The sequence below is a fragment of the Chiloscyllium plagiosum genome, unplaced genomic scaffold (assembly GCF_037043375.1).
Source record: "Chiloscyllium plagiosum isolate Xiang-an unplaced genomic scaffold, Cpla_swu_hap1 HiC_scaffold_1, whole genome shotgun sequence".
Taxonomy (NCBI): Eukaryota; Metazoa; Chordata; class Chondrichthyes; order Orectolobiformes; family Hemiscylliidae; genus Chiloscyllium; species Chiloscyllium plagiosum.
The window spans coordinates 38575064-38602942 of record NW_028270139.1 but is presented as its reverse complement, the minus strand read 5'-3'; the positions used below and the strand labels follow the sequence as shown (position 1 = coordinate 38602942).

The following is a 27879-nucleotide window of genomic DNA, read 5'->3' as shown; positions in this document are numbered from 1 at the left end:
GTGAGATTAGGTTGGGATATCTGGTCGGCATGGAGAGGTTGGACTGAAGGGTCTGTTTCCGTGCTGTACATCTCTATAACTCTATGACTCTCTCTGCAGAAGTCTCGCACACCGCCCATTTTGAGAATTTCCTGATATACTAGAGATTTCCAGCAGCTGCAATGGTTTGCCCTTGTATTACCATTCTCACATTATCCACATGTATTGTGGAGAGGATGATATTACCAATGTGATGATTTTGCTGGGTGACAGATATGAATTTAATGTCATTTTATATTGTAAATAACAATCACTGTATAATTTCATGTAGATTGTATACTATGAGTGCCAATCCCTTACACAAGTAAGTGGACTGGAAGAATTAACTTTATCTGCTGCACTAACAGCAGTTTCACAACTTACCCTTAAAAGAATCATCCCAATTTTCCTTTTCCTTTTCACTTTTCAGGGTCCTGCTGTAATCTCGCTAACGTGGGGAGTATTTTACTTTAAAGAGATAAAGGTCAGTTAATCTGAATTTTGAAGGATTAGCTTTCGAAATCTAAGAAACTCCATGACAATAAACGGAAACAGTAACATTTTCAAGTAGTGATGATGTTACAAAAAGATATGGATGGCTTGAAACCAAACCATGCTCTCGAATTATGAGGAAAAATCGATATGATGTAATAACATGTCATTAAAATTAACTGTAAAAGATGAGATCTGCTTACTGAATTTAAAAGCAAGGAAACTATCAAAAACATAAACGGTCTGCCCTTGATATTACAAAAAGAATATGGAGGATGGTCAAAACATTTATAGGGATGAAACTCCGAGGAAAGGCTGAAAAGACTGGGTCATAACTGAAAGAAATTCGGCCGCTGTAAATCAGAAACAAAAATAGAAATTGTTGGAAAAGCTCGGCAGCTCTGGCAGCATCTGTGGAGACAAATCAGAGATAATGTTTCGGGATGAGTGAGGAAGGGTCATTTGACCTGAAACATTAACTCTGATTTCTCTCCACAGATGCTGCCAGATCTGCTGAGCTTTTCCAGCAATTTCTGTTTTTGTCTCTGAATAGACTGGAGTTATTTTGTTTGGAAAAGAGACCGACTTGATAAGGTGTCTTTAGAATTATGCAAATGTTGTGGGTGAGGCCAAAACTAAGGGCCATTAGTATAAGACCGTTATTCATCGATCCAATATGGAATTCATAAGATATTTCTTAACTCCGACAATTGTGCAAATATGGAACTCACTGCTAAGGAAAATAGTTAAAATGAGCAAAAACACATTTAAGGAGAAGCTTGATAAATACACGAAGGAGAAGGAGCAGGAAGATATATTTGAAATAGGGTGAGGTGAAGAAGGATAGAAGGAGGCTTATGTAGAGTAAATACATCACTTAGAACTATCAAGCCGAATGGTCTATTTGCTGTGACTAAACTCTGTGTAGGTCTATTTTAGGTAATAATTGTATGAATTACTGTCTAACACATTCCTCAGTCCAAGAATATACCAAATGGTATTGATTAGTGATGCCCAGCTCGTGTGAATATTCAGTAGTCAGGGCGTTCAAGTATTGTTGTCAAACATTTTACTTTTAAGAAATTTACATTTAGTAGAGCTAAAGTAATTCTCTCCACCAGGACAAGCTTTCAAGGTAATTTATTCCTGATAGTTAAAATTCTGTTACTAAGTGTTACAGTGAAAAAATATTCTTCTTCAATTCAATGATAATGGTTTCAGAGTATATTCCCTACAGTGTGGAAACAGGCCTTTCAGCCCAACCAGTCCACACCGACCCTCTGAGGAGTAACCCACCCAGACCCATTTCCCTCTGACTAACACACTTAACACTATGGGCAATTTAGCATGGCCAATTCACCTGACCTGCACATCATTGGACTGTGGGAGGAAACCGGAGAACCCGGAGGAGACCCATGCAGACACGGGGAAAATGTGCAAACTCCACACGGACAGTCACCCGAGGCTGAAATCGAACCGGGGACCCTGCAGTGTTAACCACTGAGCCACCATGCTGCCTCTTTTAGATACAAGTGCAACCACAAATATATACATAACTGCTCATCTCTTATGGTACTGCTCCAGGTGGGCTGAAAACCCAAATGCAAGCTCTCCACTCTTCATGATGTTGAGGGACTTATTGGATGATGGATGCTGCTGGTAGTTATTCAACTTCAGTGACTCATTGCAGTTGTATATATTCATATTGCAACACTAATGGAAAAATGGTTACAGGTTCTACATACACGTTAATGAAATCCAGCTCCACTACGTCACCACCTCTGTCAACTCCTCAATTTTGTCCTGTTTGTCAGACTGCTTACCTGAAAACCACAACTAAATGAGAAGACATTACTTCCAATAATTGTTGGAAAGATTAAAGCTCCTGTTTTTCACAATCTGTTATAAACTTTGTTCTCAAGTCCCCAAACCATTCCTCTTCCCAGTCAAAGAGTGTGTTGCTGGGAAAGCACAGCAGGTCAGGCAGCATCTGAGGAACAGGAGGATGAACATTTGGGGCACAAGCCGTCTCTTCCTTGGAAACTGCCTGACCGGCTGTGCTTTTCCAGCACCACATGCTTTGACTCTGATCTCCAGCATCTGCAGTCCTCAATTTCTCCGTTCCTCTTCCCAGTAACTATCTGATGCTGAAGCAGGCTATTCACAATCTTGGTGTTCTATTTGACTCCATGATGAGATTCCAATTAAATATCTATTCAATCATCAAGACTGTCTGCTTCCATCTCAGTAACCATCTCTATTTTACTTCTACCTGAACTCATCTACTCTTAAATACTTGCCTTTGCTACCTCAAAAGTTGATTATCCATACACTGTTCTGGCCAGCCTTTCATCATCTATGTCAGCTCATTCAAAACTCCACTGCCCATATCTAATCTTGAATCCAGTCCTATTCAACTGTCTGAACTACATGCTTCATGGCCTGCAGACCTTGTTTTCAAATCTCATCGTGGACCTGCCCCTCAATTACACATTTGTGTAATTGCCTTCAGTCTTATTGCCTTCCATTATTGTTGGCTGTGCCTTCAGCAACTCAAGCTCTAAGGTGTTGGATCATGTCCTTATACTTGGCCATTGTTTCATCTTTCCTTCCTGCTTTAAATCTCCCCATAAAATCTCCCTTTGACTGAGCTCTTCTTCAGCTAATTATACTTGGCATGTTCTACTCCATTAAAAGTGCTATATCAATGTAACCTGTGCATCAAGTATCTCAATGCTTCACCATTAAGATAAGTTGAATTTCTCAGTTATTTTGATCGTTGGATAGTTATAAATTAAATTCACCAAAAAAAAGTCTTGCTCATTTTCTGTTTCTTTTTAGTACCTGATTATGATTAGAGTAAGGAATCTCATTCCTTTAGATTTTTATTGTTTAGTTTAAAACAGTCAACCATTATTTTAACCTTTCATTTGTTTATTTTTTTCTCTCTCTTTATCCAATCTTGCCTTCTCTATTTTTATTCCCGTTGTTGCATCTGATGCGACTTTGAATTCACTTGCTTTAATTTGCAGGTTATTTGCAATCCTTGCGTTGACAATTTTTCAATTCTTCAATTTGGTTGGTTAAGGCGATGCACAGTTTCTAGTCTTGCTCACTTAGATCCCAGCTGACAGCGTCCATCTTTGGAATGTTATCCCATTGCCCTGCCAGCAACCTGCCTTGCAAAAATGTTAATGTTAAAGTAAAAAAGTATGTCTAACTAACAGCAGACATTATTTTGTAGTAAAATCAGGATGTCTTGTGGCACAGTGGTAATGGCTCAGAGGTTCTGGGTTCAATCCTACCCAGAACTTGATGGTCACAGAACATGACCAAACAGATTGATGATAAATTTGTCAATCCTGCTGATACCCTTTGGCAGACAGTAAGGGTGGAAGACTTTCCTGTCAAACAGCAACCTTGTGATATTTGCAGCGCAACATTCTCCATACTAAAAACCTTTATATACAATTGATATCCTTGTTCCAAGGGACTATCTCACACATAGTAAAATCTAACTCAAGGTATCAAATACTGTTAATTTGTCTTGCTCTGCATTTTTATTCACACATACAAAATAAATACGATCTACAAAGAGAGGTGAATCATAGTAGCCCAGTATACATTTCAATAAGTTAGCCTATTGTGTCAACCATTTGCTGTTTGACCCTTAGTGGTTTACGTAAAAGGATATGAGTGGTTTAGACAAAATCTCATTTAGGGATTCATGGTCAATTTATTAGAATGGTCTGTAATGTTAAATCTAAATAGAATTCTTGCACAATGCCCCAAAACATGTGTTATTCACAAAAGAGAACCACTCCATGAGACGTTGCCCCGATTGGTTCTGCTTTCTCGGTTCAGTACAATCACACCTACTCTAACATCTTTACAAAACATACTGCTGCTGGTGAAGTTGTGCTGAACAGATGCACATATAATGGAATGGATGGCTAAAAACAAGCACACAAGCTCTCATTGACTACCAGAATGTCAGGATAAGCAATTATAAAGATATGCTCACTTTGCTGTTTGGTGTTAGTCCTCCCTCAATCAATGAATTTTTAGTAATTTAATTCAATGCATTGATCAAATTAAAATATAGTTTATTTCCTGATATTTAAACAAGTTATAATTGTTCTGTCTCCAGGGTTTACAGAACTTCATAATCCTGGGTGTAGTACTTGCAGTTGCAGTTACTGGAACAATACTCATAGGCTTATCTAAAATAGAGGGAATTGCCTAATGCACATCGTGGAAAACAGAATAGCAGAGTACCTACCGTCTCTCAGAAGGAATAAAAACCCTTCTGTACTGAACCTGATACAAATTATAATAAATATTTGATTGTATTTTTGTGTGCAATATTATGTCAAATGTCTAAGTTGACGCAAATATCATAACATAGATGCACTTCTAGTTGAAGTGCATTGATTTAAATACACTATGTAGTCATTAAAAAGCAGAAATTAATTGTAAGTAGCGTTTTAGCAGAAAAGTGTTATTGTAATGCTGAGACTGATTCTCAGTCTCTTACCAGGATTCTATTCTATTCCCTGTACATTTTTTTTGAGTTGGACTGTATGCTAATAAAGGAGGCAATTTGTGTAACAAGAAAAGGTTATTATCTGTACAAGTTACAGCAGAATATCCTGTGTGCATGTTCTCCCTTCATTCCATATGGCTTGGACTTTATAGTCAATATCAGTGGTGTAATTGCTGGCAGTCACCTCAAATACATTGTGAAACTGACGAGATCTTTTGACATCAGCACAGAAGTCCAGAAATTGCTGTCAGTGATTTCTAACTTGTCCACAGAGAGTCACTGCCAATAGAATTCATTTAGATTAATTTGATGTGAGTTTCCACTTTTTATGTTATTAATCCTGATGTAAAATGCATTCTTGTTAAACAATGTGTTAAATCATAATTATTGATTTTTGGCTGTAAAAAAAGTGATTGGCTGTTTAGCTTGCAAATGATACCACTGCTGCTGGGCGCCAGAGATCTCCTCAGTCAGTCCAAAATTGGAGTTTATTAGGAAAGGTGAAATCCACACAACAGTGATTGCAAGATTTTTCAGGGAGCTTTAGGACGATGGTGAATGCCCTTATCTCAGATAGACCACTCAGTCCAAACCCCTCTGATTCAGTTATTTTCATCCATTCCTTGTTTTGTTTTTACTCTATGGAGCAACCTAAGAGGAGGCCTCCATAAATTAAGATGGCATTAGCAGGTTGAGGAAATGGAGGCAAAAACAAAAATCAGAGTCACAAATAAAGGACATAGAATACCATAAAAGCAAAAAGGGCACTTCAACCCAATTCTCAAGATTCCCTGTGGATAGGTTTGTGCCCACCAAAATATTAAATGTTTAATATTAACCAATTACTAATGCAATCAAGTCATTCATCTTAACAGGTTAAAGTGTTAGGAAAGTGTTGTTGAATAAGAATTCCAATCAGGAATCTTGAGATCAAGTAGGTCACATTGATTAGTCAAAATCAGAGGCACCCAATCACAGAAATATTTACTCAACATGGCACACTCTCTTCCTTTTAAAAATAAATGAATGTGTAAAGCAAGATCTAAACAGCATAATTGGAGGACGAGTATTCCTATTCAGTGATGGGAAGGGAGAGTGCACATTAGCTAAAAATAAGGTTATAATATTAAAATATTTGAAAATGCTTTTACAACAGCGAATAGAAAGATGAGAGGACTAATTAATTGAGCTATAGAGGAGAAAAAGATTTGTAATTGTGTTATTTGTGGAAAATCAATGATCAGAAGTGATGGTCTATCTTCAGCATGTAAGATTTAATTGGTGAATATTTTTTGAGCAATAATCTATTTAGATTGTAAGGTGAAGCACCAGGGAATCAGTGGTGAAGAATGATAGCTATGCAATACATTTGTGTAGAAAGGAAAATGTAAATAAAGATTACTTGACATTTGTTTCCCACTATGATTTAGCTTGGAGTGTGTTTGTATCATGATTTTCCAAGAGAAATATTGCACCCTTCTTTGGTTTAACATGAAAAGTTAAGTACAGTACATGATCCTAAATAGCTAAGCAATTTTAACATTGCTCATTTAACTCAAGGAAACATGAGACACAATTAAAAACCTATCATCATGCATTCTGATTAATATAGTACAGGTGGAAACCTACTACCAGTAACTCAAAATGGCTTCACACAATTTAAATGAGACCTAAAGATGCCAGGACAGTGGCCATTTCTCTGAGAAGCTCATCTCATAGAGTCATAGAGGTGTACAGCATGGAAACAGACCCTTTGGTCTAACCTGTCTCTGCCGACCAGATATCCCAACCCAATCTCGTCCCACTTGCCAGCACCGGGCCCATATCCTTCCAAACTCTTTCTGTTCATATACCCAACCAAATGCCTTTTATATGTTGCAATTGTACTAGCCTCCAACACTTCCTCTGGCAACTCATTCCATACACGTACTACCCTCTGTGTGAAAACGTTGCCCCATAAGTCTCGTTTATATCTTTCCCCTCTCACCCTAAACCTATGCCCTCTAGTTCTAGGGAAAAGACTTTGTCTAATTCTCCTATCCATGGCATCTCATGATTTTGTAATCCTCTGTAAAGTCGCCCCTCAGCCTCTGACGCTCCAGGGAAAACAGCCCCAGCCTATTCAGCTACTCTTGCTAGCTCAAAGCCTCCAACCCTGGCAACATCCTTGTGAATATTTTCTGAACCCTTTCAAGTTTCACAACATCATTCTGATAGGAAAGAGACCAGAATTGTACGCAATATTCCAACAGTGGCCTAACCAATGTCCTGTACAGCCGCAACATGATCTCCCAACTCCTGCACTCAATACTCTGACCAATAAAGGTAAGCATACCAAACGCCTTCTTCAGTATCCTATCTACCTGCGACTCCACTTTCAAGGAGCTATGAACTTGCATTCCGAGGTCTCTTTGTTCAGCAACACTACCTAGGACCTTACCATTAAGTGTATAAGTCCTGCTAAGATTTGCTTTCCCAAAATACAGCACCTCGCATTTATCTAAATTAAACTCCATCTGCCCCTTCTCAGCCTATCTGATCAAGATCCCATTGTAATCTGAGGTAACCTTTTTCGCTGTCCACTACACCTCCAATTTTGCTGTCATCTGCAAACTCACTAACTATACCTCTTATGCTCACATCCAAATCATATATATAAATGATGAAAATTAGTGGACCCAGCACCGATCCTTGTGGGACTCCACTGGTCACAGGCCTCCAGTTTGAAAAACAACCCTCCACCACCACCCTCTGTCTTCTACCTTCGAGCCCATCCAACTTCAATATGGTTCGTGGCAACACTGGAAGCTCAGATCTCATCTCACAGTATGGTAAACGTGGGCCTGTATTTCTGAAGATTGGTAATTGAAACGTGTCAAAAAGTGTGGCAAAGGAAGCACAGCAGATTAGGCAGCATCCGAGAGGCAGGGGAATCAACTATTCGGGTATAAGCCCTTCATCAGGAACATGGAATGTGGTGGGGGAGCAGGGGGAAACGTGCTGAGAGAAAAATAGGAGGGTGGGAGTTGGGCTGGGGGAAGGTGATAGGCAGATGCAGGTGGGGGATGATGGTAATAGGTCAGAGGGGAGGGTGGAGTGGACAGGTGGGAAGGAAGGTGAACAGGGAGGACAGTTCAAGAGGGTGGTGCCGAGTTGGAGGGTTGGATCTGGAATGTGAATGGGGGAAGAGGAGATGAGGAAACCGGTGAAATTGACTTTCATGCTGTGTGGTTGGAGGGTCCCAAGGTGGAAGATGAGGCATTCTTCTTCCAGGCGTCAAGGGCTTGGAATTGGCGGTGGAGGAGGCCCAGGACTTGCATGTGCTTGGTGGAGTGGGAGGGGGAGTTAAAGTAGTCGGCTCGGTGGCGGTGGGTTTGTTTGGTGCGTGTGTCCCAGAGATGTTCCCTGAAACATTCCATCAGTTGACGTCCTGTCTCCACAATGTAGAGGAGACCACATCGAGAACAACGGACATAGTAGATGATGTGTGTGGAGGTGCAGGACAATCTCTGGCGGAGAACTCTTATAATACGAATCTTTTTAAGGGTGAATGATCTCTATTGGTCAAAGTACAACTCTAGAGAGGATCCTATTCTTGGCTTTCTGACTTCCACTCATGAATGTGGATGGTTGGTGTGGGTAGATTCCAATGCAGTTAGGTAACACCAATCTCCCCCCTCTGCCCCACTTATTGTCTTAGCTGAAGAAAGGTGACTACCTGAGGGACAGCTGTTTCTACTTATTAACAAAATCACATATCCAAATTGCTGACAGCAGCCAAAGAGGAAAAACGAAGCTGCTTGAGTTTTCATAATGGACGAATACAGCTCATTTAATGGCCACATCAGCAGTTTGACAAAAAAAATCTTCGGATGTGAAAGGATCCGTTGGAGCCTTGGATGGAGGTGAGGGAGGAGGTGTGGGCATTAGTTTCACACCTTTTGCGGCAGCAACAGAAGGTGCCAGGAGTGGAGGATGGGTGGGTGGGGTTTGCATGGACCTAACAGGGAAGTCACCGAGGGAATGGTCTCTGTGGAATGCAGATGGGGTGGGATCTGATCGTAGGTGGTGGAAATGGTGGAGGATAATGTGCTACATCTGGAGATTAGTGGAGTGGAATGTAAGGACTGGGCGGTTCTATCTTGTTGCAGTTGGAGGAGTGGGGTTCAAGGACGGAGGTGCACTGGAGGGCATCGTTGACCACGTTGGTGGGGAGTGGGGGGAGAAGTGGCAAGGAGGCCATCCAGGATGTTCTATGGTGTAATTGCTCCTCCTGGAGGCAGATGCGGCAGAGTGGGAGGAATTGGGATGAAGGGATAGTGTTTTTACCGGGGTGGGGGGATATTGGGGGGAGGTGGGTTTGAAGTAGATGCCAGTGTTGAGCCGGTCGTCGGAGATGGAGATGTTCAGGGAGGGCAGGGAGTTATCGGAGGTGGTCCAGGTAAACCTGAGGTCAGGATGGAAGGTGTTTGTGAAATTGATGAACTGTTCAACCTCCTCGTGGGAGCACGAGGTGGCACTGACACAGTCATCGGTGTAATGGAGGAAAAGGTGGTGAATGATGCTGGTGTAACTGCGGAAGATGGACTATTCCACGTACCCGAAATGGCAGGCATAGCTGGGGCCCATGTGGGACCCCATGGCTACCCCTTTGGTCTGGAGGAAGTGGGAAGATTGTAAAGGAAAAGTTGTTGAGGGTGAGGACTAGTTCTGCAAATTGAATAAATGTGTCAGTGGAAGGGTACTGGTTGTGAGGTGGGAGAGGAAGAAACAGAGGGCTTGGAGGCCTTTGCCCTGGTGGATGGATGTGTGCAGGGACTGGATGTCCATGGTGAAGATGAAGCGTTAGGGGTTGGGGAACTGAACGTCATGGAGGAGGTGGAAGGCGTGGGTAGTGTCCCGAATGTATGTGGGGAGATCCTGGATCAAGGGGGACATAACAGTGCCAAGATATGTGGAGATACGTTTGGTGGAGCAGGTACAGGCGGTGATGATGGGTAAATCGAGGCAGTCAGGTTTGTGAATTTTGGGTAGGAGGTAGAACCAGATAGTGCAAGGCACCCGGACCAAGAGGTTGGAGGCCATTGGTGGGAGATCCCTTGAGGGGATGAGGTTGTGGATGATCTGGGAGATGATGCTTTGGTGATGGGAGATGAGGTCATGGTTGAGGGGGCAGTGGAAGGGGCTATCGATGAGTTGGCACCTGCCTGCAGCAGTGTAGAGGTTGGTGTGACAAACTACCACTGCATGCCATCCCGCCCCCCCCCACCCCATCTGTTGGTTTGGTTGGGAGTTGGGGTTGGAGTGGAGGGCTGCGCTTTGTGAGGGTGAGAGATTGGACAGGTTGAGGCGGTCAATGTCAGGGCTGCAATTGGAGATGAAGAGATCGAAGCTGGGTAACAGACCAGCATGGGGTGTCCAAGTGGATGGAGTATGTTTGAAGTGGAAGGGGTCCTCAAAGGGTGGGTGGGTGGGTGACCCGATGGAAAAAGTAATGCGGAGGCGGCGGAAGAAAAGTTTAATGTTGCAATGCATGTGGAATTTGTTGACCCAAGAGCATAGTGAGATGAAGGTGAGACCTTTACTGAATACTGATCGTTCATCCTCAGTGAGGGGGAGGTCAAGTGTTTTGGTAAAAACATGGCAGGGCTGGCGTTGGGATTGGGGGCAGAGACTGTCTCAAGTGGGTGTGGTCATGGCATCATTAGTGACCTCACCAAAGGAAGTGATGTAAACCATGGTGGTCAGGGGGCAGAAGCAGTGTGTTTGATGTGGTGAAAACACAAAAAGACCATAGGACGTGGCAGCAGAAATAGGCCATTCAGCCCATTGTGTTTGCCCTGCATTTCAATGAGCTCATGGCTGAACTGATAATCCTCAATTCCACTTTCCTGCCTTTTCCCCATAACTCTTGATTCCCTTCCCTCAACCTTGAATATACTTAACAATCCAACTTTGCAGTAAAGAATTTCACAAATTCATTACTCTCAGAGAAGAAGTTCCCCTAACCTATGTCTTAAATGGGCCACCTCTTATCCCCTCTGGTCCTAGACTCTCCCACATGGGAACAACAATCATTGGAACTTACCCTGTCAAGCTCTGTCATTACCTTATTTGTTTTGATAAGTTTGACTTTCATTCTTCTAAATTTCAATGAATACAAGCTCATCCTATTCAACCTCTCTCCACACCTCTACCACCATACTTGGTACCAACTTAGTAAATGTTTTCTGGACTGCCTCCAATGCCAGTATCTTTCCTTAGGTGAGGGCCCAAAAACTGTCCACAATATTCCAGCTGCCATCTGACAAGTGCGCGGGTTTCCTCTGGGTGCTCCGGTTTCCTCCCACAATCCAAAAATGTACAGGTTAGGTGAATTGGCCATGCTAAATTGCCCATAGTGTTAGGTGAAGGGGTAAATGTAGGGGAATGGGTCTGGGTGGGTTGCGCTTCGGCGGGTCAGTGTGGACTTGTTGGGCCGAAGGGCCTGTTTTCACACTGTAAGTAATCTAACCTAAGTGCCTTGGGTGGTTTCAGCAAAATGTCCCTATTTATATACTTCATTTCCTTTGAAATAAAGGCCAATACTTAATTTGCCTTTCCTGTTACCTGCTGAACTTGCTGGCTTTTTGTGATTCATTCACAAATCATTCTTCTGTAGCTTTCTGCAGTCTTTCTCCATTTTAATAACATTCAGCTTCCCAGTATTTCCTGTCAAACTGCATACCTTCACATTGTCCCACACTATATTCCACCAGCCAAGTTTTTGCCCATTTGCTTAACCTTCCTATAATTCCTCTGCAGACGCTGTCATCCTCACCACTTGCCTTCCCACCTTATTTTCTTTTCTCATCTGCAAACTTGGCTATAGTACATTTATATCTCTCATCTAAGTCATAACTATATATTGTCAATAATTCTGGCCTTGATACTGATTCCTGTAGCACTCCACTGACTCTGGGAATCACCATTGCAATCAATTGTGTAGTGGTAGAGTTAAAATTCTCACAACATGGACTGCTAGGTGCTTCAGCAAGGCATCCCTTGCTTCACCAGTGGTCGTAAAATCCAGGCCATTGTTAGTATGCAACATGCTACAAGCTAACAGTGACCAGAAAATATGAGAATATATGACATGAACAATGTTGCTCTATCCCAGCAGTAAAAAAAGCTAAACAGGTATTCCCTGCAGTTGTCTCTGCAGCTGGAGATACTGGTGCAATCATACTTAAGTACAATATTTGTGCTAGAATTGGGTCTGCTTCCATCAGCATTTCTTACACATAGCTGTATACAACAGGCAGAGGATAAAAGACAGAGAGTGGCACAGTGACTAGCATTGCTGCCTCACAGCACCAGGGACCTGTATTTGATTCCACTGTCTGGTGACTATCCGTGTGGAGTTTGCACATTCTCCCCGTGTCTGCGTGGGTTTCTGCCCACAGTCCAAACATATACAGGTTGGGTGGACTGGCCATGCTAAATTGCCCAGTAATGTTCAGGGATGTGCAGGCTAGCTGGATTTATCATGGGCAAATGCAGAATTACAGGGATAGGGGAAGAGTTGGGTCTGGTTGGGATGCTCTTTGAAGGGTTGGTACGGACTCCATGGGCCGAAAGGCCTGCTTCCACAATGTAGGAATTCTATGATAAGTGTAGCGCTGTGAATAGAATTGTCAATATTTGAACTTAGACTGCAAAGACAAACAAATTAGTCATTTTAAAAATGATATGGAGGTGCCAGTGTTGGATTGGGGTGGACAAAGTTAAAAATCACACAGCACCAGGTTAATAGTCCAACAGGTTTATTTGGAAGCACTAGCTTTCAGAACTCTGCTCCTTCATCAGGTAACTGTGGAGCAGGATCATAAGACTCTAACCTCACACCTTTAATGTGTTGTCCGAGCTAAGATGTCACTTTTCTTATAAGACCTTATGTTATCTCAAGAATGTGATTTGAAAGAAGTTCTGGGATTTACATACTAATGTATCAAAACCTGCAACCCATTTTAAAAGATGGAAGACTTAACAGCAATCTAGGTCTGTTCAATATATCCTATCAGTTGCATGCATGACACTGTAATCTTTTGATATAAATTCTGTGTCTTATGATCCTGCTCCACAGCTACCTGACGAAGAAGCAGCGTTCCGAAAGCTAGTACTTGGACTACAACCTGGTGTTGTGTGATTTTTAACTTCATTTTAAAAAGAACAATCTCCCATCTTATTCTCTGTTCAATGTACCTACATTATATGCAAACTACAAATATGACGAGAAAGAAATTCAAATTCTTTTTAGGCAAATATAATATTAGAGAAAAACAGAATTACAAGTTATACTTTTCACAAGAAAGACCCCTCATTGGGGCAATTCCACATTTTATTTACAATTTTGGAGCATCCAGTTAATATGTTTAGATATATCTGGATAAATTTCTTAAAGTTAACTATGTACAAGAAATGGTAAAGATGAAAACAAATTTAAAAATTATATATTATACAGGGAACCATTTGCTACCATTGTCAATAATCTGAAAGGTATAAAATCAATACTGATTTCATTTGGGACTATACAGTGGTATAGTAATAAAAAAACAAATATTGCAATCTGACTGAATGTATTTGTAAATGGTCAGCAATTGTTTTAAATGCAGTTGTCACAAATTCTTAAATATTACCACAGTTCAATATTTGCATAAGTCATATTGATTGAACAGGTGTTCCAATTTCCAACTTACAACAGATGCAAACTACACAATAACCAGCTTTTGATAAGGTCTTGCTTAATTTCTCATTTTTGTCCTGCAAGTTTTTGTTTTAAAAAGACATTTCTGTTACAATACTTTGAACACAAAGACAAAGTTTTCGTGCATCCGGAGAATAAGGCTGGTTTCTTGCTGGCAAAAGCAGCTTTTTATTGCTGTAGTCCTGTTCTAGTTACAAACCATTTGAAAGTGTTCATTGTGCCTTTGCTGTTTCTTTCTCCTTCAGTTGAAGTTGTGTCAGAATATATAGGATGACTTGATAGCAGAATATATACTGAGCCTGCATACAGGAACATAAAACTTTGTTGAACACAGCATCATTACGTTTAAACAAAAAAGGACTTGCATTTACTTAACTCCTTTTAAGACCACAAAACATCCCAAAGCATTTCACAGGTAATAAAATACTTCAGTGTATTCACTATTGCAATCCAGTAAACATGACAAAAACGTATGTACAGAAAACTCCCACAAACAGCAAATAAAAAAAAATTAAACTGAAACAGATATTGCTGGAAAATCTCAGCAGCTCTGGCAGTATCTGTGGAGAGACGTTAGGTTAACATTTCAGGTCTAGTGACCCTTCATCAAAACTGAAAATACAGCAAACATTTGTTTAAGTGCTATTAATTAAGAGGTAAAGGTAAAGTTGCTAGAAGTTCCCAGAAGACAAATGGGTTACTCCCTCATTAGAGAGACATGACTGGTGGCGAATTTAACCTAAGGGACTCTACACCTCAGGTGAGTGGCAAAGTTGAAAAAGCAAATTCAGCCAGTATGGGAATTGGCTTCCCACTTTTGGTGCCACGCTGCATCACCAATCAGCTGTCCAAACTACTGAGCTACCGGTAAATATCAGGTAGGCTATCAGGGATAATACTTCCCCTCCTCTTCAAAGTAGTGTCATGGGATATTTTACATTCACCTAAGAGAGCATAGGGAACCTTGTTTTAACATCTCTTCTGAAAGATGGAAAACATGCAAACAGTAAAGCATGTAATGCCCCATCTACCACCAACTTCATAAAACTGTTAATGAAAAGCAGTGACAGAACTGAATACATTACTGTGGATAATTATAGTGTGGAGATGCCGGTGTTGGACTGAGGTGGACAAAGTCAGAAGTCACTAGGTTATAGTTCAACAGGTTTACTTAAAATCACAAGCTTTCAAAGTCAGCTGATGATGGAGCAGTGCTCTGAAAGCTTATGATTTTAAATAAACCTGCTAGACTATAACCTGGTGTCATGATAATTATAGTCTGCATTTTTAAGTTGGACTGTTATAAATTCATAATAGCCTTTTTAGTATAACCGTGCTCATGAGTTTATCAAGTACAGAACTTTATAATAAACCAAAACACCTTAAAATGTGTCTTACATAGGACCTATAACAGGTCTCAACAAGTCTAACCAGGCTACACTTGAGCCTGCTCCTAACTTTCCTCAATTATCCATTCCTTTCTCCTTCATACGTTTGTCTCGCTTCTCCCAGCAGAAGCGATGGCCTAGCGGTATTATCTCATGACTGTTCATCCAAAGTCTCAGGTAATCCTCCAGGAGCCGGGTTTGAATACTGCCATAACAGATGGTGGAATGTGAATTCAATGAAAATCTGGAATTAAGAGTTTAATGACAAGCACGAATCTGATGTCGATTGTTAGAAACTCCCATCTGGTTAACCAATGTCTTTTAGGGAAGGAAGCTGCCATCCTTATATGGTGTGGCATTCATGTGACTCCAGACCCACAGCATTATGGATGACTCTTATGGGCAATTAATGCCAGCCTAGCCAGTGACACGGTCATCCTGTGAATGAATTTTAAAAAATGTATATATGCTATTCATTCAATCATCCATTGCTTCCACTCTGAGTAAAGGTGCTTCTTTGAAATTGACTATTTGATTTCTTGGTGCGTATTTTATATTGTTAGGCTCCAGTTATATTCTTTCCTTCAAGTGGAAACATTCTTGTTATGCCTACTCGATCAAAACTTTTTATAAGTTTCGACTTTTATCAGGACACCTCTCAGAGTTCTATTACCAAGGAAGATACGTAACCTGTTAGTCCACATTTCTTCTATCCTTGGAAATGGTTCTTGCGCCACCTCCATAATTTCTATATCTTTTTTCAGTGGAATGGCTGTGAGGTGACGGGGCTTGTAAAATTTATGAAATTACCTGTACATAGGTAACAACCAGTTTGGAGAAATAAAATTAAATAACTGATGTAATAACTTGGCTCAGTGATTAGCACTGGTGCCTCAAAGCGTCAGGTTCCCAGGTTCAATTTCAGCCTTGGGTGACTGGGTGGAGTTTACACATTCTCCCCAGTCTGCACATATGCCCCTGCCTCATACTGGAACATTTACTACTTTTTGCATCCAGTGGAATTAGAATACCCCACTTCCACTCTCCCCCCGCCCCCCAGCAATATGCAAATACTCCAACTTCTCTGATCTCTAGCACTTTGGGTTTTTGTTTTCAGATTTTGCTAGTAGGATTTTATGCGGACTTAACAGAAAAGAAACATTATAACTGGAAAGTACTTTTTGTTCTTTTGTCCACACAAGAATATCATTCAATGTAAATAATGTACAGTACTGTAAAGTGACCAGAGCAGAACTCTGCTGCACACTTCCTCAAAACTTGGTGTGTACTTGTATCCTTTAAGTGATTTCACCAGCCTAGACGGCAGCAATAAAGGACAATTTCCACTTAGCAATTAAACAGATTTTATCTTCCTGAAAACTCACCTCAGTCTGGATCATCCCATATCGCTGGCATCTCATAGTTTCAACAATGTGAGAAATGTCAAACTGTTGGCAGACAAAAGGAAGAGTTGCAAAGTGAGTAGCAATCCAACAGAACAAATGTGATTAGAACTCTGCAACACAGAGGTTTCAAACCAACAAAAATCTAATAAAAGGGAGCATTACTATTCAACTCTTTCATGCTACTCTCTCTAATTTACATTAGCTTTCCATTCCATCTGTGAAAATAACCCTCCTTTGCATCAGTCAAGCTACCATTCTTCATGTACGGTCAGAACAATTGACAGGTTTTTTGTTTTAGCCATTCAATATATTATTAAAAACTTGATTAGAAGCACAAATCCATGGGCATACCCAAGAGGCAAACTAGCGACCTTGTATTATAGTGTTATTTGAAATAAAATGAAAACTGACCAAAATTCCTTACACCATTTCAAACCAAGGGCAATAAATCCAAGCCATTGTTCAAAACTAGATTTCACAAAATGCAACTGACTCAGTATAACAGATACTGTAAGGTAGAGAGAAATCAAAAGGTGCATCTACTGTCTTTTCTCAGTTTTCCTTAATCTTTACGGATAACAAAATGATAGAAATCTTTACTTTCTGTTAACATGTGCGCTGTATGGTAAAACTAATTTATCCTGTGATTTTCATTATTTGCATTTCAAAAACGAAACTGCACAAGTACAGGTATTGCTTTTAGGTCCATTTCTATAATGCAGCCCTAGCTGCTGAAATGCATTTCATAATAACATGACATCAAAATAATATTAAGTTAGTGTTTTTGAATGTAAGAAAACATCCTAAAAACACTTACCATGAGAGATTATCTAACACAATTTGACTCTGAGGCACAAAGTGATATTATGATTGATCAATAGCTGGGTTGAAGAGCTGAAAGTGTGTTGCTGGAAAAGCGCAGCAGGTCAGGCAGCATCCAGGGAACAGGAGAATCGACGTTTCGGGCATAAGCCCTTCTTCAGGAAGCCCTTATGCCCGAAACGTCAATTCTCCTGTTCCCTGAATGCTGCCTGACCGGCTGCGCTGTTCCAGCAACACATTTTCAGCTCTGATCTCCAGCATCTGCAGACCTCACTTTCTCCAGCTGGGTTGAAGAGGCAGGTCTAACGGAAAATCTTAAAAGGAAAAGGAGTTACAGATGGAGAGAGGGGGACTTAGAGATGGAGAGGTTTATTGATGAATTCCAGGGTGTAGGATCTACAAAGTTGAAAGCAGTATCATCAATGCTCAAACAAGTAAAATCATGCAAATTCAAAAGACTAGATATGGATGAGCATTGATATCTCAAGAGGTTGTAGTGCTGGTGGAGGTTTCAGAATAAAGGAGAGATGAGCCCTGACAGAAATCTGTAAACAAGGATGAGCATTTTAAAAATCAAGACTTTGCTGAACTGGGACCAATACATTGTAGTCAGTGTGAGATCATGGTTGACTGGGATTAAGTGAGAGTTAGGATACAGACATTATTCATTATTTTGATGGAAGCTGCAGACTGAAAATAAATCTTCTGTTTTATAGTATAATTAAACCTTTCCTGTTGAATTCAAGTTCGGAATTGCCACACAACAAAACAATTTTGAATTAAGGCTGAGAATTTCATAAAATCGTATACTGGGTACAGCACAAGAACAAGCTGTTCACAGTGTTGTATGTATCCTGGCTAATATCTGGAGAAGTCACTTTACTAGCCGACCCTTACTCAGGAGCCCTGCATTTCTCTTTTTCTCCTCAGTACTCCCACAGTGCATTTCAGATGCTAAGCATTCATTGCGCAAAAATGCTTTTCTGGTTTTCCCATTAGTTCTTTTGCAAATCACCTTAGATCAATGATGATCTGCCACGGCCCCTTATGATTTTGAACATCAAATCTTCTCACCTTTTCTTCTCCTCAGGAAAACCAACTCCAGCTTCTCCACGCGAACCATGCAACTGAAATCCCCCATCCTTGGAAATATTCCCAAATTCCCTCTCAAGGACTTCACAATCTTTGTGTATAATTCTGGACATGGCACTTTACAATGTTTTATAAAAGCTTCTTTATAGCTTCTTTGCTATTGCCAGTAGTGCTTCTATTTGGAAAGCCCAGGGTCTGATGTGCCTTTTCAACCACCTCCTCAAATGCCTCAACAATCTTCAACAAGTTGTTTTCCTGAGTGTTTCTGCACCTCCTACAGAACTGCTCTACGTTATTATGCCTCTTCTCAGGCTAAATGTACCATTTTTTAGTTTTCGGTTTTAAATTTTACTTGTCACATGTCCACCCATTCCACCAGGCCAGCAATGCCCTCTTGAACGCCATGAATATCTGTCTCAGGTTAACTTCCCTCTACACCCAATTCTAGGTCATCACAAGAATTCAACATTCCTTTCCATTTCCTGTCACTTGGCCAACTTTGCATCATGCTGCCACTGTCTTTATTCACTGGGCTTCACCTTTTTTTGGGTAGTTTATCAAATGCCTTTCGGAAGTGGAAATACACCATACCAATTGCATTCACTCCAAGCATTTCTGTTACCTTATCAAAAAAAGGTATATTGGTGCAGTTAAGAATAGGTAATAACTGCTGGCTTTACCAGTGATGCCCATTTCCCATGTACAAAAAAAAACATGAATTACCATTGATAACTATGCTGGCTTTAATTAATCTACACAGAGAACATGCTCAAGTGACTGCTAACTGTGTTCCGGATTATCACTTCTAAAAACTTTCCCATCATTAAAGTTGAATTGCCTAGTCCGTAGTTACTTAGTTTACAAAGTGATTGAGGTATACAGCATGGAAAGAGACCCTTCGGTCCAACCTGTCCATGCTGACCAGATATCCTAAGTAAATCAAGTCCTATTTGGCCCATTTTCCTCTAAATCCTTCCTATTCATATATCCATCCAGATGCCTTTTAAATCATTTTTGAATAAGGGTAGCACTTGAAATTCTCCTGTCCTCTGGCACTACATTCGAGGAGGATTGAGAAGATTATGGCCAGTTGCTCCGCAATTTCCATTCTTATGAACTTCAGCATCCTGGTTATTTATCGGTTTTTAGCAACTTTTCTAATAACTTCTACTTTGATTAGCTCATACTAATCACAATTACCTGCTATTTTACTATGACTTGGACATTGTCCTCCTTGTTAAAGACACATGCAAATGAGTCAGTTAAGCAACTCAGCAAGCCTTCCAACTCCATATATACGTTTTTGATTGGCCCCTAATCAGCTCCAACTCTCTTCTTACTAGTCTTTATGATTTAATGGTTATAGAAGATTTTTGACTACCATTCATGTAAGCCATTAGTCTCCGCTCATTCTCTTACCCTGTTTGTGTCTTCTCCACTTCTATAATCAGCCTGGCTCACAAATGAATTATCCATCTATTAACAGTAATACAGCCATCTTTTCTGTTTCTTTCAACTCTATTACTTTCACCATAAAACACAGGAGCAGAAGTAAACTATTCAACCACTGATGTAACTCTGCCATTCAATGAGATCATGGTTGACCTGTTAATCATCAATCCCACTTTCCTGTCTTATCCACATAAGCTTTGATCCCCTGGCTGATTATAAATGTGTCTATGAATGTACTTCATGACCCACCTTTTACAGTCCTTTGCTGTAAAGAATTCCACTGATTTGGGACTGTCTCAAAAGAAGAAATTCTTCCTCATCTCTGTTTTAAATGGGTGACCCTTACTCTGAGAACCCTTTGGTTCTAGACTCTTCTAAATAGGGGGGAATTACCTCTCTTCATCTACCCCATCAAGCCCCCTAAAAATTTTGTATGTTGTCTTTAATTCTTCTGAACACTAATTGTACAGAGCAAACCTACTCAGCTAGCCCTCTCTACCCAGAATCAACCTGAAGAACCTTCTCTGGACAGCCTCCAATGCCAACATCTTTCCTTAGATAAGGGAACCAAAACCATTCTCACAATCCAAGCTGCAGTTTGACCAGTTGTACAGTAATAAACTGGTATAACTTTAGCAAGATCTCATTGTTTTTATAATCCATTCCCTTTGAAGTAAAGGCCAACTTGCTATTTGCCTTCTCTATTACACATTGAATTTGGCTGTTAGATTTTGGTGATTCATGCACAATGAATTCCAAATTGCTCTGTGCTGTAGCTTTCTGCAGCCTTTCTGCATTTAAACAACATTCAACTCTCCTATTCTTCCCATAACCTCTCATATTCCCCTATTATGTTCCATCTGCCAAGTTTTTACCCACTAACGCATCAGACCTACATCCCATTGCAGATGTTGTCATCCTACCTATTTTTGGGTTATTCGCAAACTTGGCAACAGTACATTCACATCCATCATCCAAGTCATTAACACACAGGTACACAGAAAAAAGAAGCTGGAGTAAGCCATTCAGCTTTTTGGAGCTTGTTGTGTTACTCAGTACAGTAGCAGCTGATTGTCCAATTCTGCACCTTATTCCTGCTTTCTCTCCATATTATCTGATTCTTTTCACCACAAGAACTATACCTATCTCATGATTTGGAGATGCTGGTGTTGGACTGGGATGTACAAAATTTCAAATCATACAACACCAGGTTATAGTCCAACAGGTTTAACAGGTCCAACCACCTGATGAAGGAGCGGTGCTCTGAAAGCTAATGCTTCCAATTAAACCTGTTGGACTATAACCTGGTGTTGTGTGATTTGTAACTCTATATCTATCTCCTTCATGAAATCATTCAATGTTTAGGCTTCAACCGCTTTCTGTGGCAGATAATAGTTGGGAAAGTACCTCAACTACGTGCAAACCTTGTTCTTATTTCTATTCAATTAACTGTCAGAAAGTAAGTTGCAAGTTGCAACTTTTCCAATATAAAGTATATTGAGGTTTGCACAGAAATCGCAATATATCACTTTATTACACCCAGGGAGGCAAGTGATGAATGGAACAAAGAAATTACTGGAATTACGGCAAGGAAAAAAAAAAAATTTCTGACCATTTTAAGAAATTGTAGGTTATTTCATGAAACTGTGGTCATGAGTGAAGGCTTCACGTTTTTATTTTATGTGGCAGGAATTTAAAGTGCTGAATTTGTTGCTCTCCCCATTGCACCATAAGTCCCCACAGCTTAAAACTGCTAAAACCTGCTCTCCCAGTTACAAACTGTTGAAAGTTAAAAATCCAAAGTCAGCAGTAAAATTTGTTTGTTTGGTCAAATAATAATAAACTGGTTTGATTTTCATTTCTGTTGGAAGAATGCCTCTTGCTGCTGAACGTAAGCATCAGTGCATCATGTATATACACCAGCTGGATCAGCAAGCCCTTTTTGAAGCAGACAAGAAAGTCTCAAAGACCAGTTCTAATCAAAACATGCTGTGTAGCTCCAGATACAAGATGAAACATGTTTTCTACAGGTGTAAGCACTAAATTAAAAACAGAAGTTATATCATGTTTTTCTTTATGCTTCCAATTTTGTTCCTCACTATTTCCTCATATTTATTTTTTATTTTTACAGTATTGTTGTAGTATTGCAGGCTTCAAAAATATATGTGTACTCATACACAGGGCCCAGCTCCATACAAAAGGCTAGGCAGTGAATGTCAACAAACAATTTTGAGGGTACATAACAGAGCACCACAGATCCTGCTCTGAGATAACTCTGCCTTTATATAGCATCCTTCGTAACGTCAGGTCAAAAAATATGTTACAGCTTAGCTATATTTGAAGTGTAGTAAAAACAGAAATTGCTGGAGAAACTCAGCAGATCCTGCAGCATCTGTGGAGAGAAAGCAGAGTTAAAGTTTCAGATCCAGTGGCCCTTCTTCAGGTTTCTGATTTTATGTCTGATTTCCAGCAACTGCAGATCTTTCGGTTTTTTTTGAAGTGTAGTGACTGTGTAATGTAGGAGGCACAGCAGCTAATCTGCATCACGTAAACCCCCAAAAACCACGTGACAATGAACAGTCCTAATGAAATGTTCTGACCTGAAATGTTGACTCTCTTTCCCCTCTGATGCTGCTTGACCTGCTGTACTTTTTTCAAGATCCACTCTTTTTCCACAGTGACCCCAGTGTATCAGATTTTGATATATTGATTAAAGGATAAAGATGAGCCAGGATGACCATCTTGCAAAATAGTGTGGTAGGATATGAGATAGCAGACAATTCAATGTCTAATTCAAAAAATGCCACCACTGGCAGCGAGACATTCATCAATATTGCAATGAGGAGTTTTTCTAAATTTTGTGCTCAAGGCACTGGGATGACACATACTCCTATAATCTTCTGACTCAGAGGTAAAAGTGTTAACAACTGAGCCATGATTGACACTATCTGATATCTACATCTGCACAGTCCAGGAAAGTGGTTGGAACTGAATCCTGGCTGAACCTTCCCTAGCTCAGAAGTCAGTACCTCCAAGTTCCAATGACCCTACGAGCTTGGTTAGCACAGGTTACCATTGTCAGGAGCCATTGGAGTGGCGATCTAGGAAGCCTGATAAACAGCAATGCTGATAAAAAGAACCCAAGCCACAGGTGACCTTAACCATCCACCCTTCCCTGGAAGCAAAATTCCCCAGTTATTTCTTACAAAAAGTTTCACAAGAATTCCAGGAACCCAATGTTTTGTCTAAGCCATGGCTTCAGCTTTAAGTCTCAGGAAATCCCTACACCTGCTTGACAGTAGGCAAGTACACCTTGGGCTAGACTGGAAGGCAGGGAGCTGCAAAGTGGAGCACCTTGCCTCATGCCTGGCTCCTGGCAAATATCCACTCACCATTTGAGATTTCTGAGTGGCTATTTGATTGGCTGGCAGTTTTCAGAGGTGGAATATCCTTTCCAGGTGGGAGGAAAAGTCTCAGCTCAAGATAGTTAACAGGCCAATAACATTAAATGGCTGCAAGGCATGTTGATCATGTTGAGGTGGGCTCACCCATTCCCTTACACTGGTGAGGAGAGGCTACTTGGGACAGACCATCATAAAGTTCAGCCCCTTGTCTTATTCAGTGTAATCGCAATGCTCACATTCTCTGTCCTCAGCATCTTGGCTTGGGTGTGAGATCTCTTGAAACCCATGCACCTTTTTATGATGGTGGCAGGCTTTACAAAGGTTTGTTGCAAATGTAATCCCCACAGTACGTTTCTTTGGCAGGAAGCTGGGACCCAAATTATTGCTGTCCCATCCCGTTTTCCAGACATTCTAGCAAAGTCCATCCTATGGTGAACATTCATTCATGGTCTCTGCAAATTGTGCATGTGTATAAGGCTCAGACCATTCAAATAGGGTCCAATAAGATGGTGTGTGTATCTGCGGCTTTGTTAAAATGTTTGAAGGTGCTACACATCAAATAAAACAGCAAAAAACGTTCAGAGCAAACACTGAAGTATATCACAAAAGAATGTGAACTTTCAACCACATGAAAAAGAATGAAAAGTTTAAGACACTTTGGTAGTGATTTCTAATGAATGTGCAACTAGTTATCTTTAACTTGATTTTGGACCTAACCCTCGCTTTTATAATTTTAGCGCAACCTCATTACTCACAAGCCCAAAATTTCTCTACCAGTATTTTGCAGTTTGCAAGTAAATTGAAGGGATCAGTTGTGTCAAATAACAAAATTGCTTCAAGTTTTCACTTTTTTTGCATTGCATAAAATGCTCGAGTTTAAGGATTCTTCTATGTGAGTGGATTGTCATATGCAAACTGGTGGAAGTTCATAATTCGGTACTAAAAGCAGAAAATGCTGGAAACCACAGTAGGTCAGACAGCATCCAAGCAGAGACAGCAAGCTAGCGTTTCGTGTCGAGACAACTTAGACCTGATGAAGAGCCATCTAAACTCAAAACATTCTCTCTCCACAGATGCTGCCTGACCTGCTGTGATTTCCAGCATTTGTTGTTTTCAGTACAAACTCCAGGATCTGCAGTAATTGGCTCTTACATAATCCAGTACTGATGTTTTTTGCCAAGCAAAAGTTGATAGAAAGAAGATGGAAATTGCATTGATACAGCAACTTCTACATTTCTCAGAAAATCTCAAAGTGTTAATTACTTACTTTTAAACTATTATATAGCGGAGCATGGCAACTAATTTCTACACTGCCAGATTTCAGAAACAGAAATGAGGTAAATGATCAATGATCTGTTTTACAAATTACTGAAACAAGAATAAATATTAGCCAGGACACTGCTCTGCTATGGTGTCTTCAATGTCCAACTGACCAAACAAAGTTAGTTAAGTGTCTCACCTAAAAGATAACACTTCCAACAATGCAGGCCGCTCTTAGCAATGCATTGATGGGCTAGCCTAGATTATGTGCTCAACTTTTCCCTGGAGTAGCAATTTAAGAAAAAAACCATAAATGACAATTTAGCAGAAGTACTTACATCAAGTCCTTTGCTGATCAATGTCAATACTGTATCTAGACAAATGAGTGTCCCTGAACGACCAATTCCTGCACTACAGTGGACAATTAAGGAGCCAGTACGTTTGATATGTCTCATGTAGCTGAGAAAGGCAACTAATTGTTCTGGTTTGTCCGGGGTTCCATGGTCTGGCCAGGCGGTAAAGTTCAAATGCGTAACTTGTCGTGACTCGCCACTCTGTATAAACAAAGGAATAATTTTATCCAGCGAAATTAACCACAAAACATCTCCTGTCCTGAAAAATCAAATAAATACTCAAAATGGAGGTGGGAAAGCTGATTTTCCTGTGCATCCTGAAACTGGTTGCTGTAATTGTAATGATCTAAATATATCTGTCTTTAAGAGTTCAGCCCATGTAAAAACCCTAGCTTTCTGATGATGGTAGCCTGCCTCATGGCAATGTCAAATGATCAGACATGGGTCAGGAAGTGAAATATGAAAGCAAACTAGTTGCTGACTTGAAACAAGTAAAGGGATAATGCCAATTCTACTGTCAATCCTTAACTTGACCTCTCCTTAAAAACACACAAAAAAAACCTAATCTTGGGTCTTACCTGCTTCTCTCTCATAAAATCAGAGTGTACAGAGGATGCCCTTCAGCCCATCAAGTCTATACCACTAAAAATATACTATAGTCTAGACTAGATGTACAAACAGATAAGGAACGACACCACTTTGACTGGGACAACACGTCCATCTCAGGACAAGCCAAACAGAGACACACACAAGAATTCCTAGACGCATGGCATTCCAACAAACTCTATCAACAAACACATTGACTTGGATTCCATTTACCATCCCCTGAGAAGAACAGGAAATGACATTACCAACGCAAGGAAACCTAAACACACACAAACAGAAAGCAGGCCATGCCACCAATGCTTCATCCAGAGACTCACTGATGAAGTTAACTAGAATGGTGACAAAATGTCTGAAGACGGAAATTCCAGCTCAGCGAGCAAACCTACATCCATTAATGTGTATCTTTGAGCTTCCTCGCGTCTTGCCATTCATTAAGTACTCCCTTGTCTTGTTCCTTCTTCCAAAGTGCATCCACTCATATTTATCAAGATTAAATTCCATATGTCACTGATCAGTCCAATATGTCTATATCTTCCCATAACCAATACCTTCCTCTTTGCTGTCAATCACCGAGCCAATCTTTGTGTCATTTCAAATTTATTTGTCATCCTCCCCTCCATGTTATAATCTACATCATTTATGTACAAACAGTACAGGACCCACTGCATTCTGGGCTCCAGTCACATGAATAGTTTTCTACACTATCCTCTGCCCACTACCACAAAACCAACCTTGGATCCATCTTGCCAAGTTACCTGAGCTCCCAAGAATCTTTACCTTATTTATCAGTTTCCCATGTGGGACCTGGTCAAAGGGCTTACTAAATTCCAAATAAACTGCATCAACTTCCCTATACTCATCCAAACATTTGGTCATCTCTTTAAAAAAAAATCCACCAGATTTGTTTGACATTACCTACTTCTGTCAAAGCAAATACTGATTCTCTCAGATCAAACCCATGCCTCCCTAAATGGAGATTAATTTTCTCTTTCACTATTTTCTTTAATAACTTCCCTTCCACTGATGCTGGATTCACTGGTCATTAGTTCCTTGGTCTATCACTACAACTCTTCTTGTAGAGTCCCACTTGGGAGAAGGAGTACCCCTCTCTGGTGAGAAAAGGCCTTGCAAAGAATCTTAGACCTACTTCTTCCATCTGCTTTTCCAAATGAACATCCCTAGACACTGCGGGAAAATGAGGCAGCAGGTAAGGAATGTCTTTTTCCATTTTATTTATGTCCATAGCCTATGCTCTGTTCAGTCAGCACTGGATGCACAGAAATGGCATGCTGGACATTTGTTCCCTCTCTGACAGCCTAGACAACGTTGTGACATGAAAATGCAAATAATTATACATTTGAGCACTCTATTACATAGTATCTGCTGGCAAAATAGACCAATTGCACCAAAACATTTGGCTGGTCTATTCACACAAACCTGTAGGTTAATCATCTCAATTTTTCGAATAATAAATTCTTCCAGTGACTGACAACGTTGAAGGATTATCTTAATCTTGTTGTTAATTATTATTGATTTTCCCTGATGTTCTGGCCAATATCTTTGACATTTGACTTTGCCCCCTTCGACTTCGAGAGTCATCATGGCAATGACGTTCGACTCTTGCTCCCAAACCATCTGCCAAAAATCCGCCAGTGTATGAGGTAGAGGTCCTTGACATGCAATATATATGTAGTCATGCTTATCGACTGGTATTTTTATAAAGCTGGCATTAATGTATTCATGCTCTTCTCCAATAGGAACCCGTGTGCCATCATCTGCAAGTAACAAGTAATGAATTAATTTCCATCGCTTGCATCTATCAATGGCTTAATTATATTTATTTGAATATAGAACTGGGAGTAAAGATTTCATACTAAGCAGTAGAAAATTATCGGAAATCTTGTATTACAAAGTGGTGCAAAAATACTGCCACAGTTATAAATTAATACTATCCTCTACTTGCTTCCTTTTACTTGGAAATTAAATAATTATCATGAACTTTAAAAGCAGCCGTTCTGTGAATAGTGGTGGAGATAGGAAGAGGAAGGAAACTGACAAGAGCTTGGTGCCTGTATTGGGGGGGCGGGGGAAGGAAGATGAGATGTTAAACAAAACATTGAGTTTATGCCTAACCTCAGAAATGTTAGCAAGTGTGTATGCAGTAACTTTTGTATCACAAGTGAGACAATATAATTTGAAGAATTATCCCAACTTCCAGAGATAATCTTGCAATAACTCAGGTCATGAAACATTACATACTATTTATCCATTTGGCGAATTCAAGACGTTTCTAC

General features: G+C 40.3%; 2 protein-coding genes across 10 annotated transcripts in view; one reads left to right on the top strand and one right to left on the bottom strand.

Moving 5' to 3' along the window:
* LOC122552844 (transmembrane protein 144-like) overlaps window positions 1-6478 on the top strand; it is a 73466-nt gene extending 66988 nt beyond the window's left edge. For both annotated transcript variants that reach the window (XM_087985878.1, XM_087985883.1), the window contains 2 exons: window positions 449-502; window positions 4661-6478. In XM_087985878.1, the coding sequence (XP_087842004.1) occupies window positions 449-502; window positions 4661-4756 (150 nt within the window). In that variant the 3' untranslated portion in view covers window positions 4757-6478. The remainder of the gene's footprint in view (window positions 1-448; window positions 503-4660) is intronic.
* Window positions 6479-13351: 6873 nt separating this feature from the next.
* Window positions 13352-27879, bottom strand: part of ptpn13 (protein tyrosine phosphatase non-receptor type 13) — a 265898-nt gene continuing 251370 nt past the window's right edge. For all 8 annotated transcript variants that reach the window (XM_043695917.2, XM_087985860.1, XM_087985855.1 and 5 more), the window contains 4 exons: window positions 27023-27360; window positions 24965-25180; window positions 16576-16638; window positions 13352-14101 (listed from right to left, as the gene is read on the bottom strand). In XM_043695917.2, coding sequence (XP_043551852.2) covers window positions 14015-14101; window positions 16576-16638; window positions 24965-25180; window positions 27023-27360 — 704 coding nt within the window. In that variant the 3' untranslated portion in view covers window positions 13352-14014. The remainder of the gene's footprint in view (window positions 14102-16575; window positions 16639-24964; window positions 25181-27022; window positions 27361-27879) is intronic.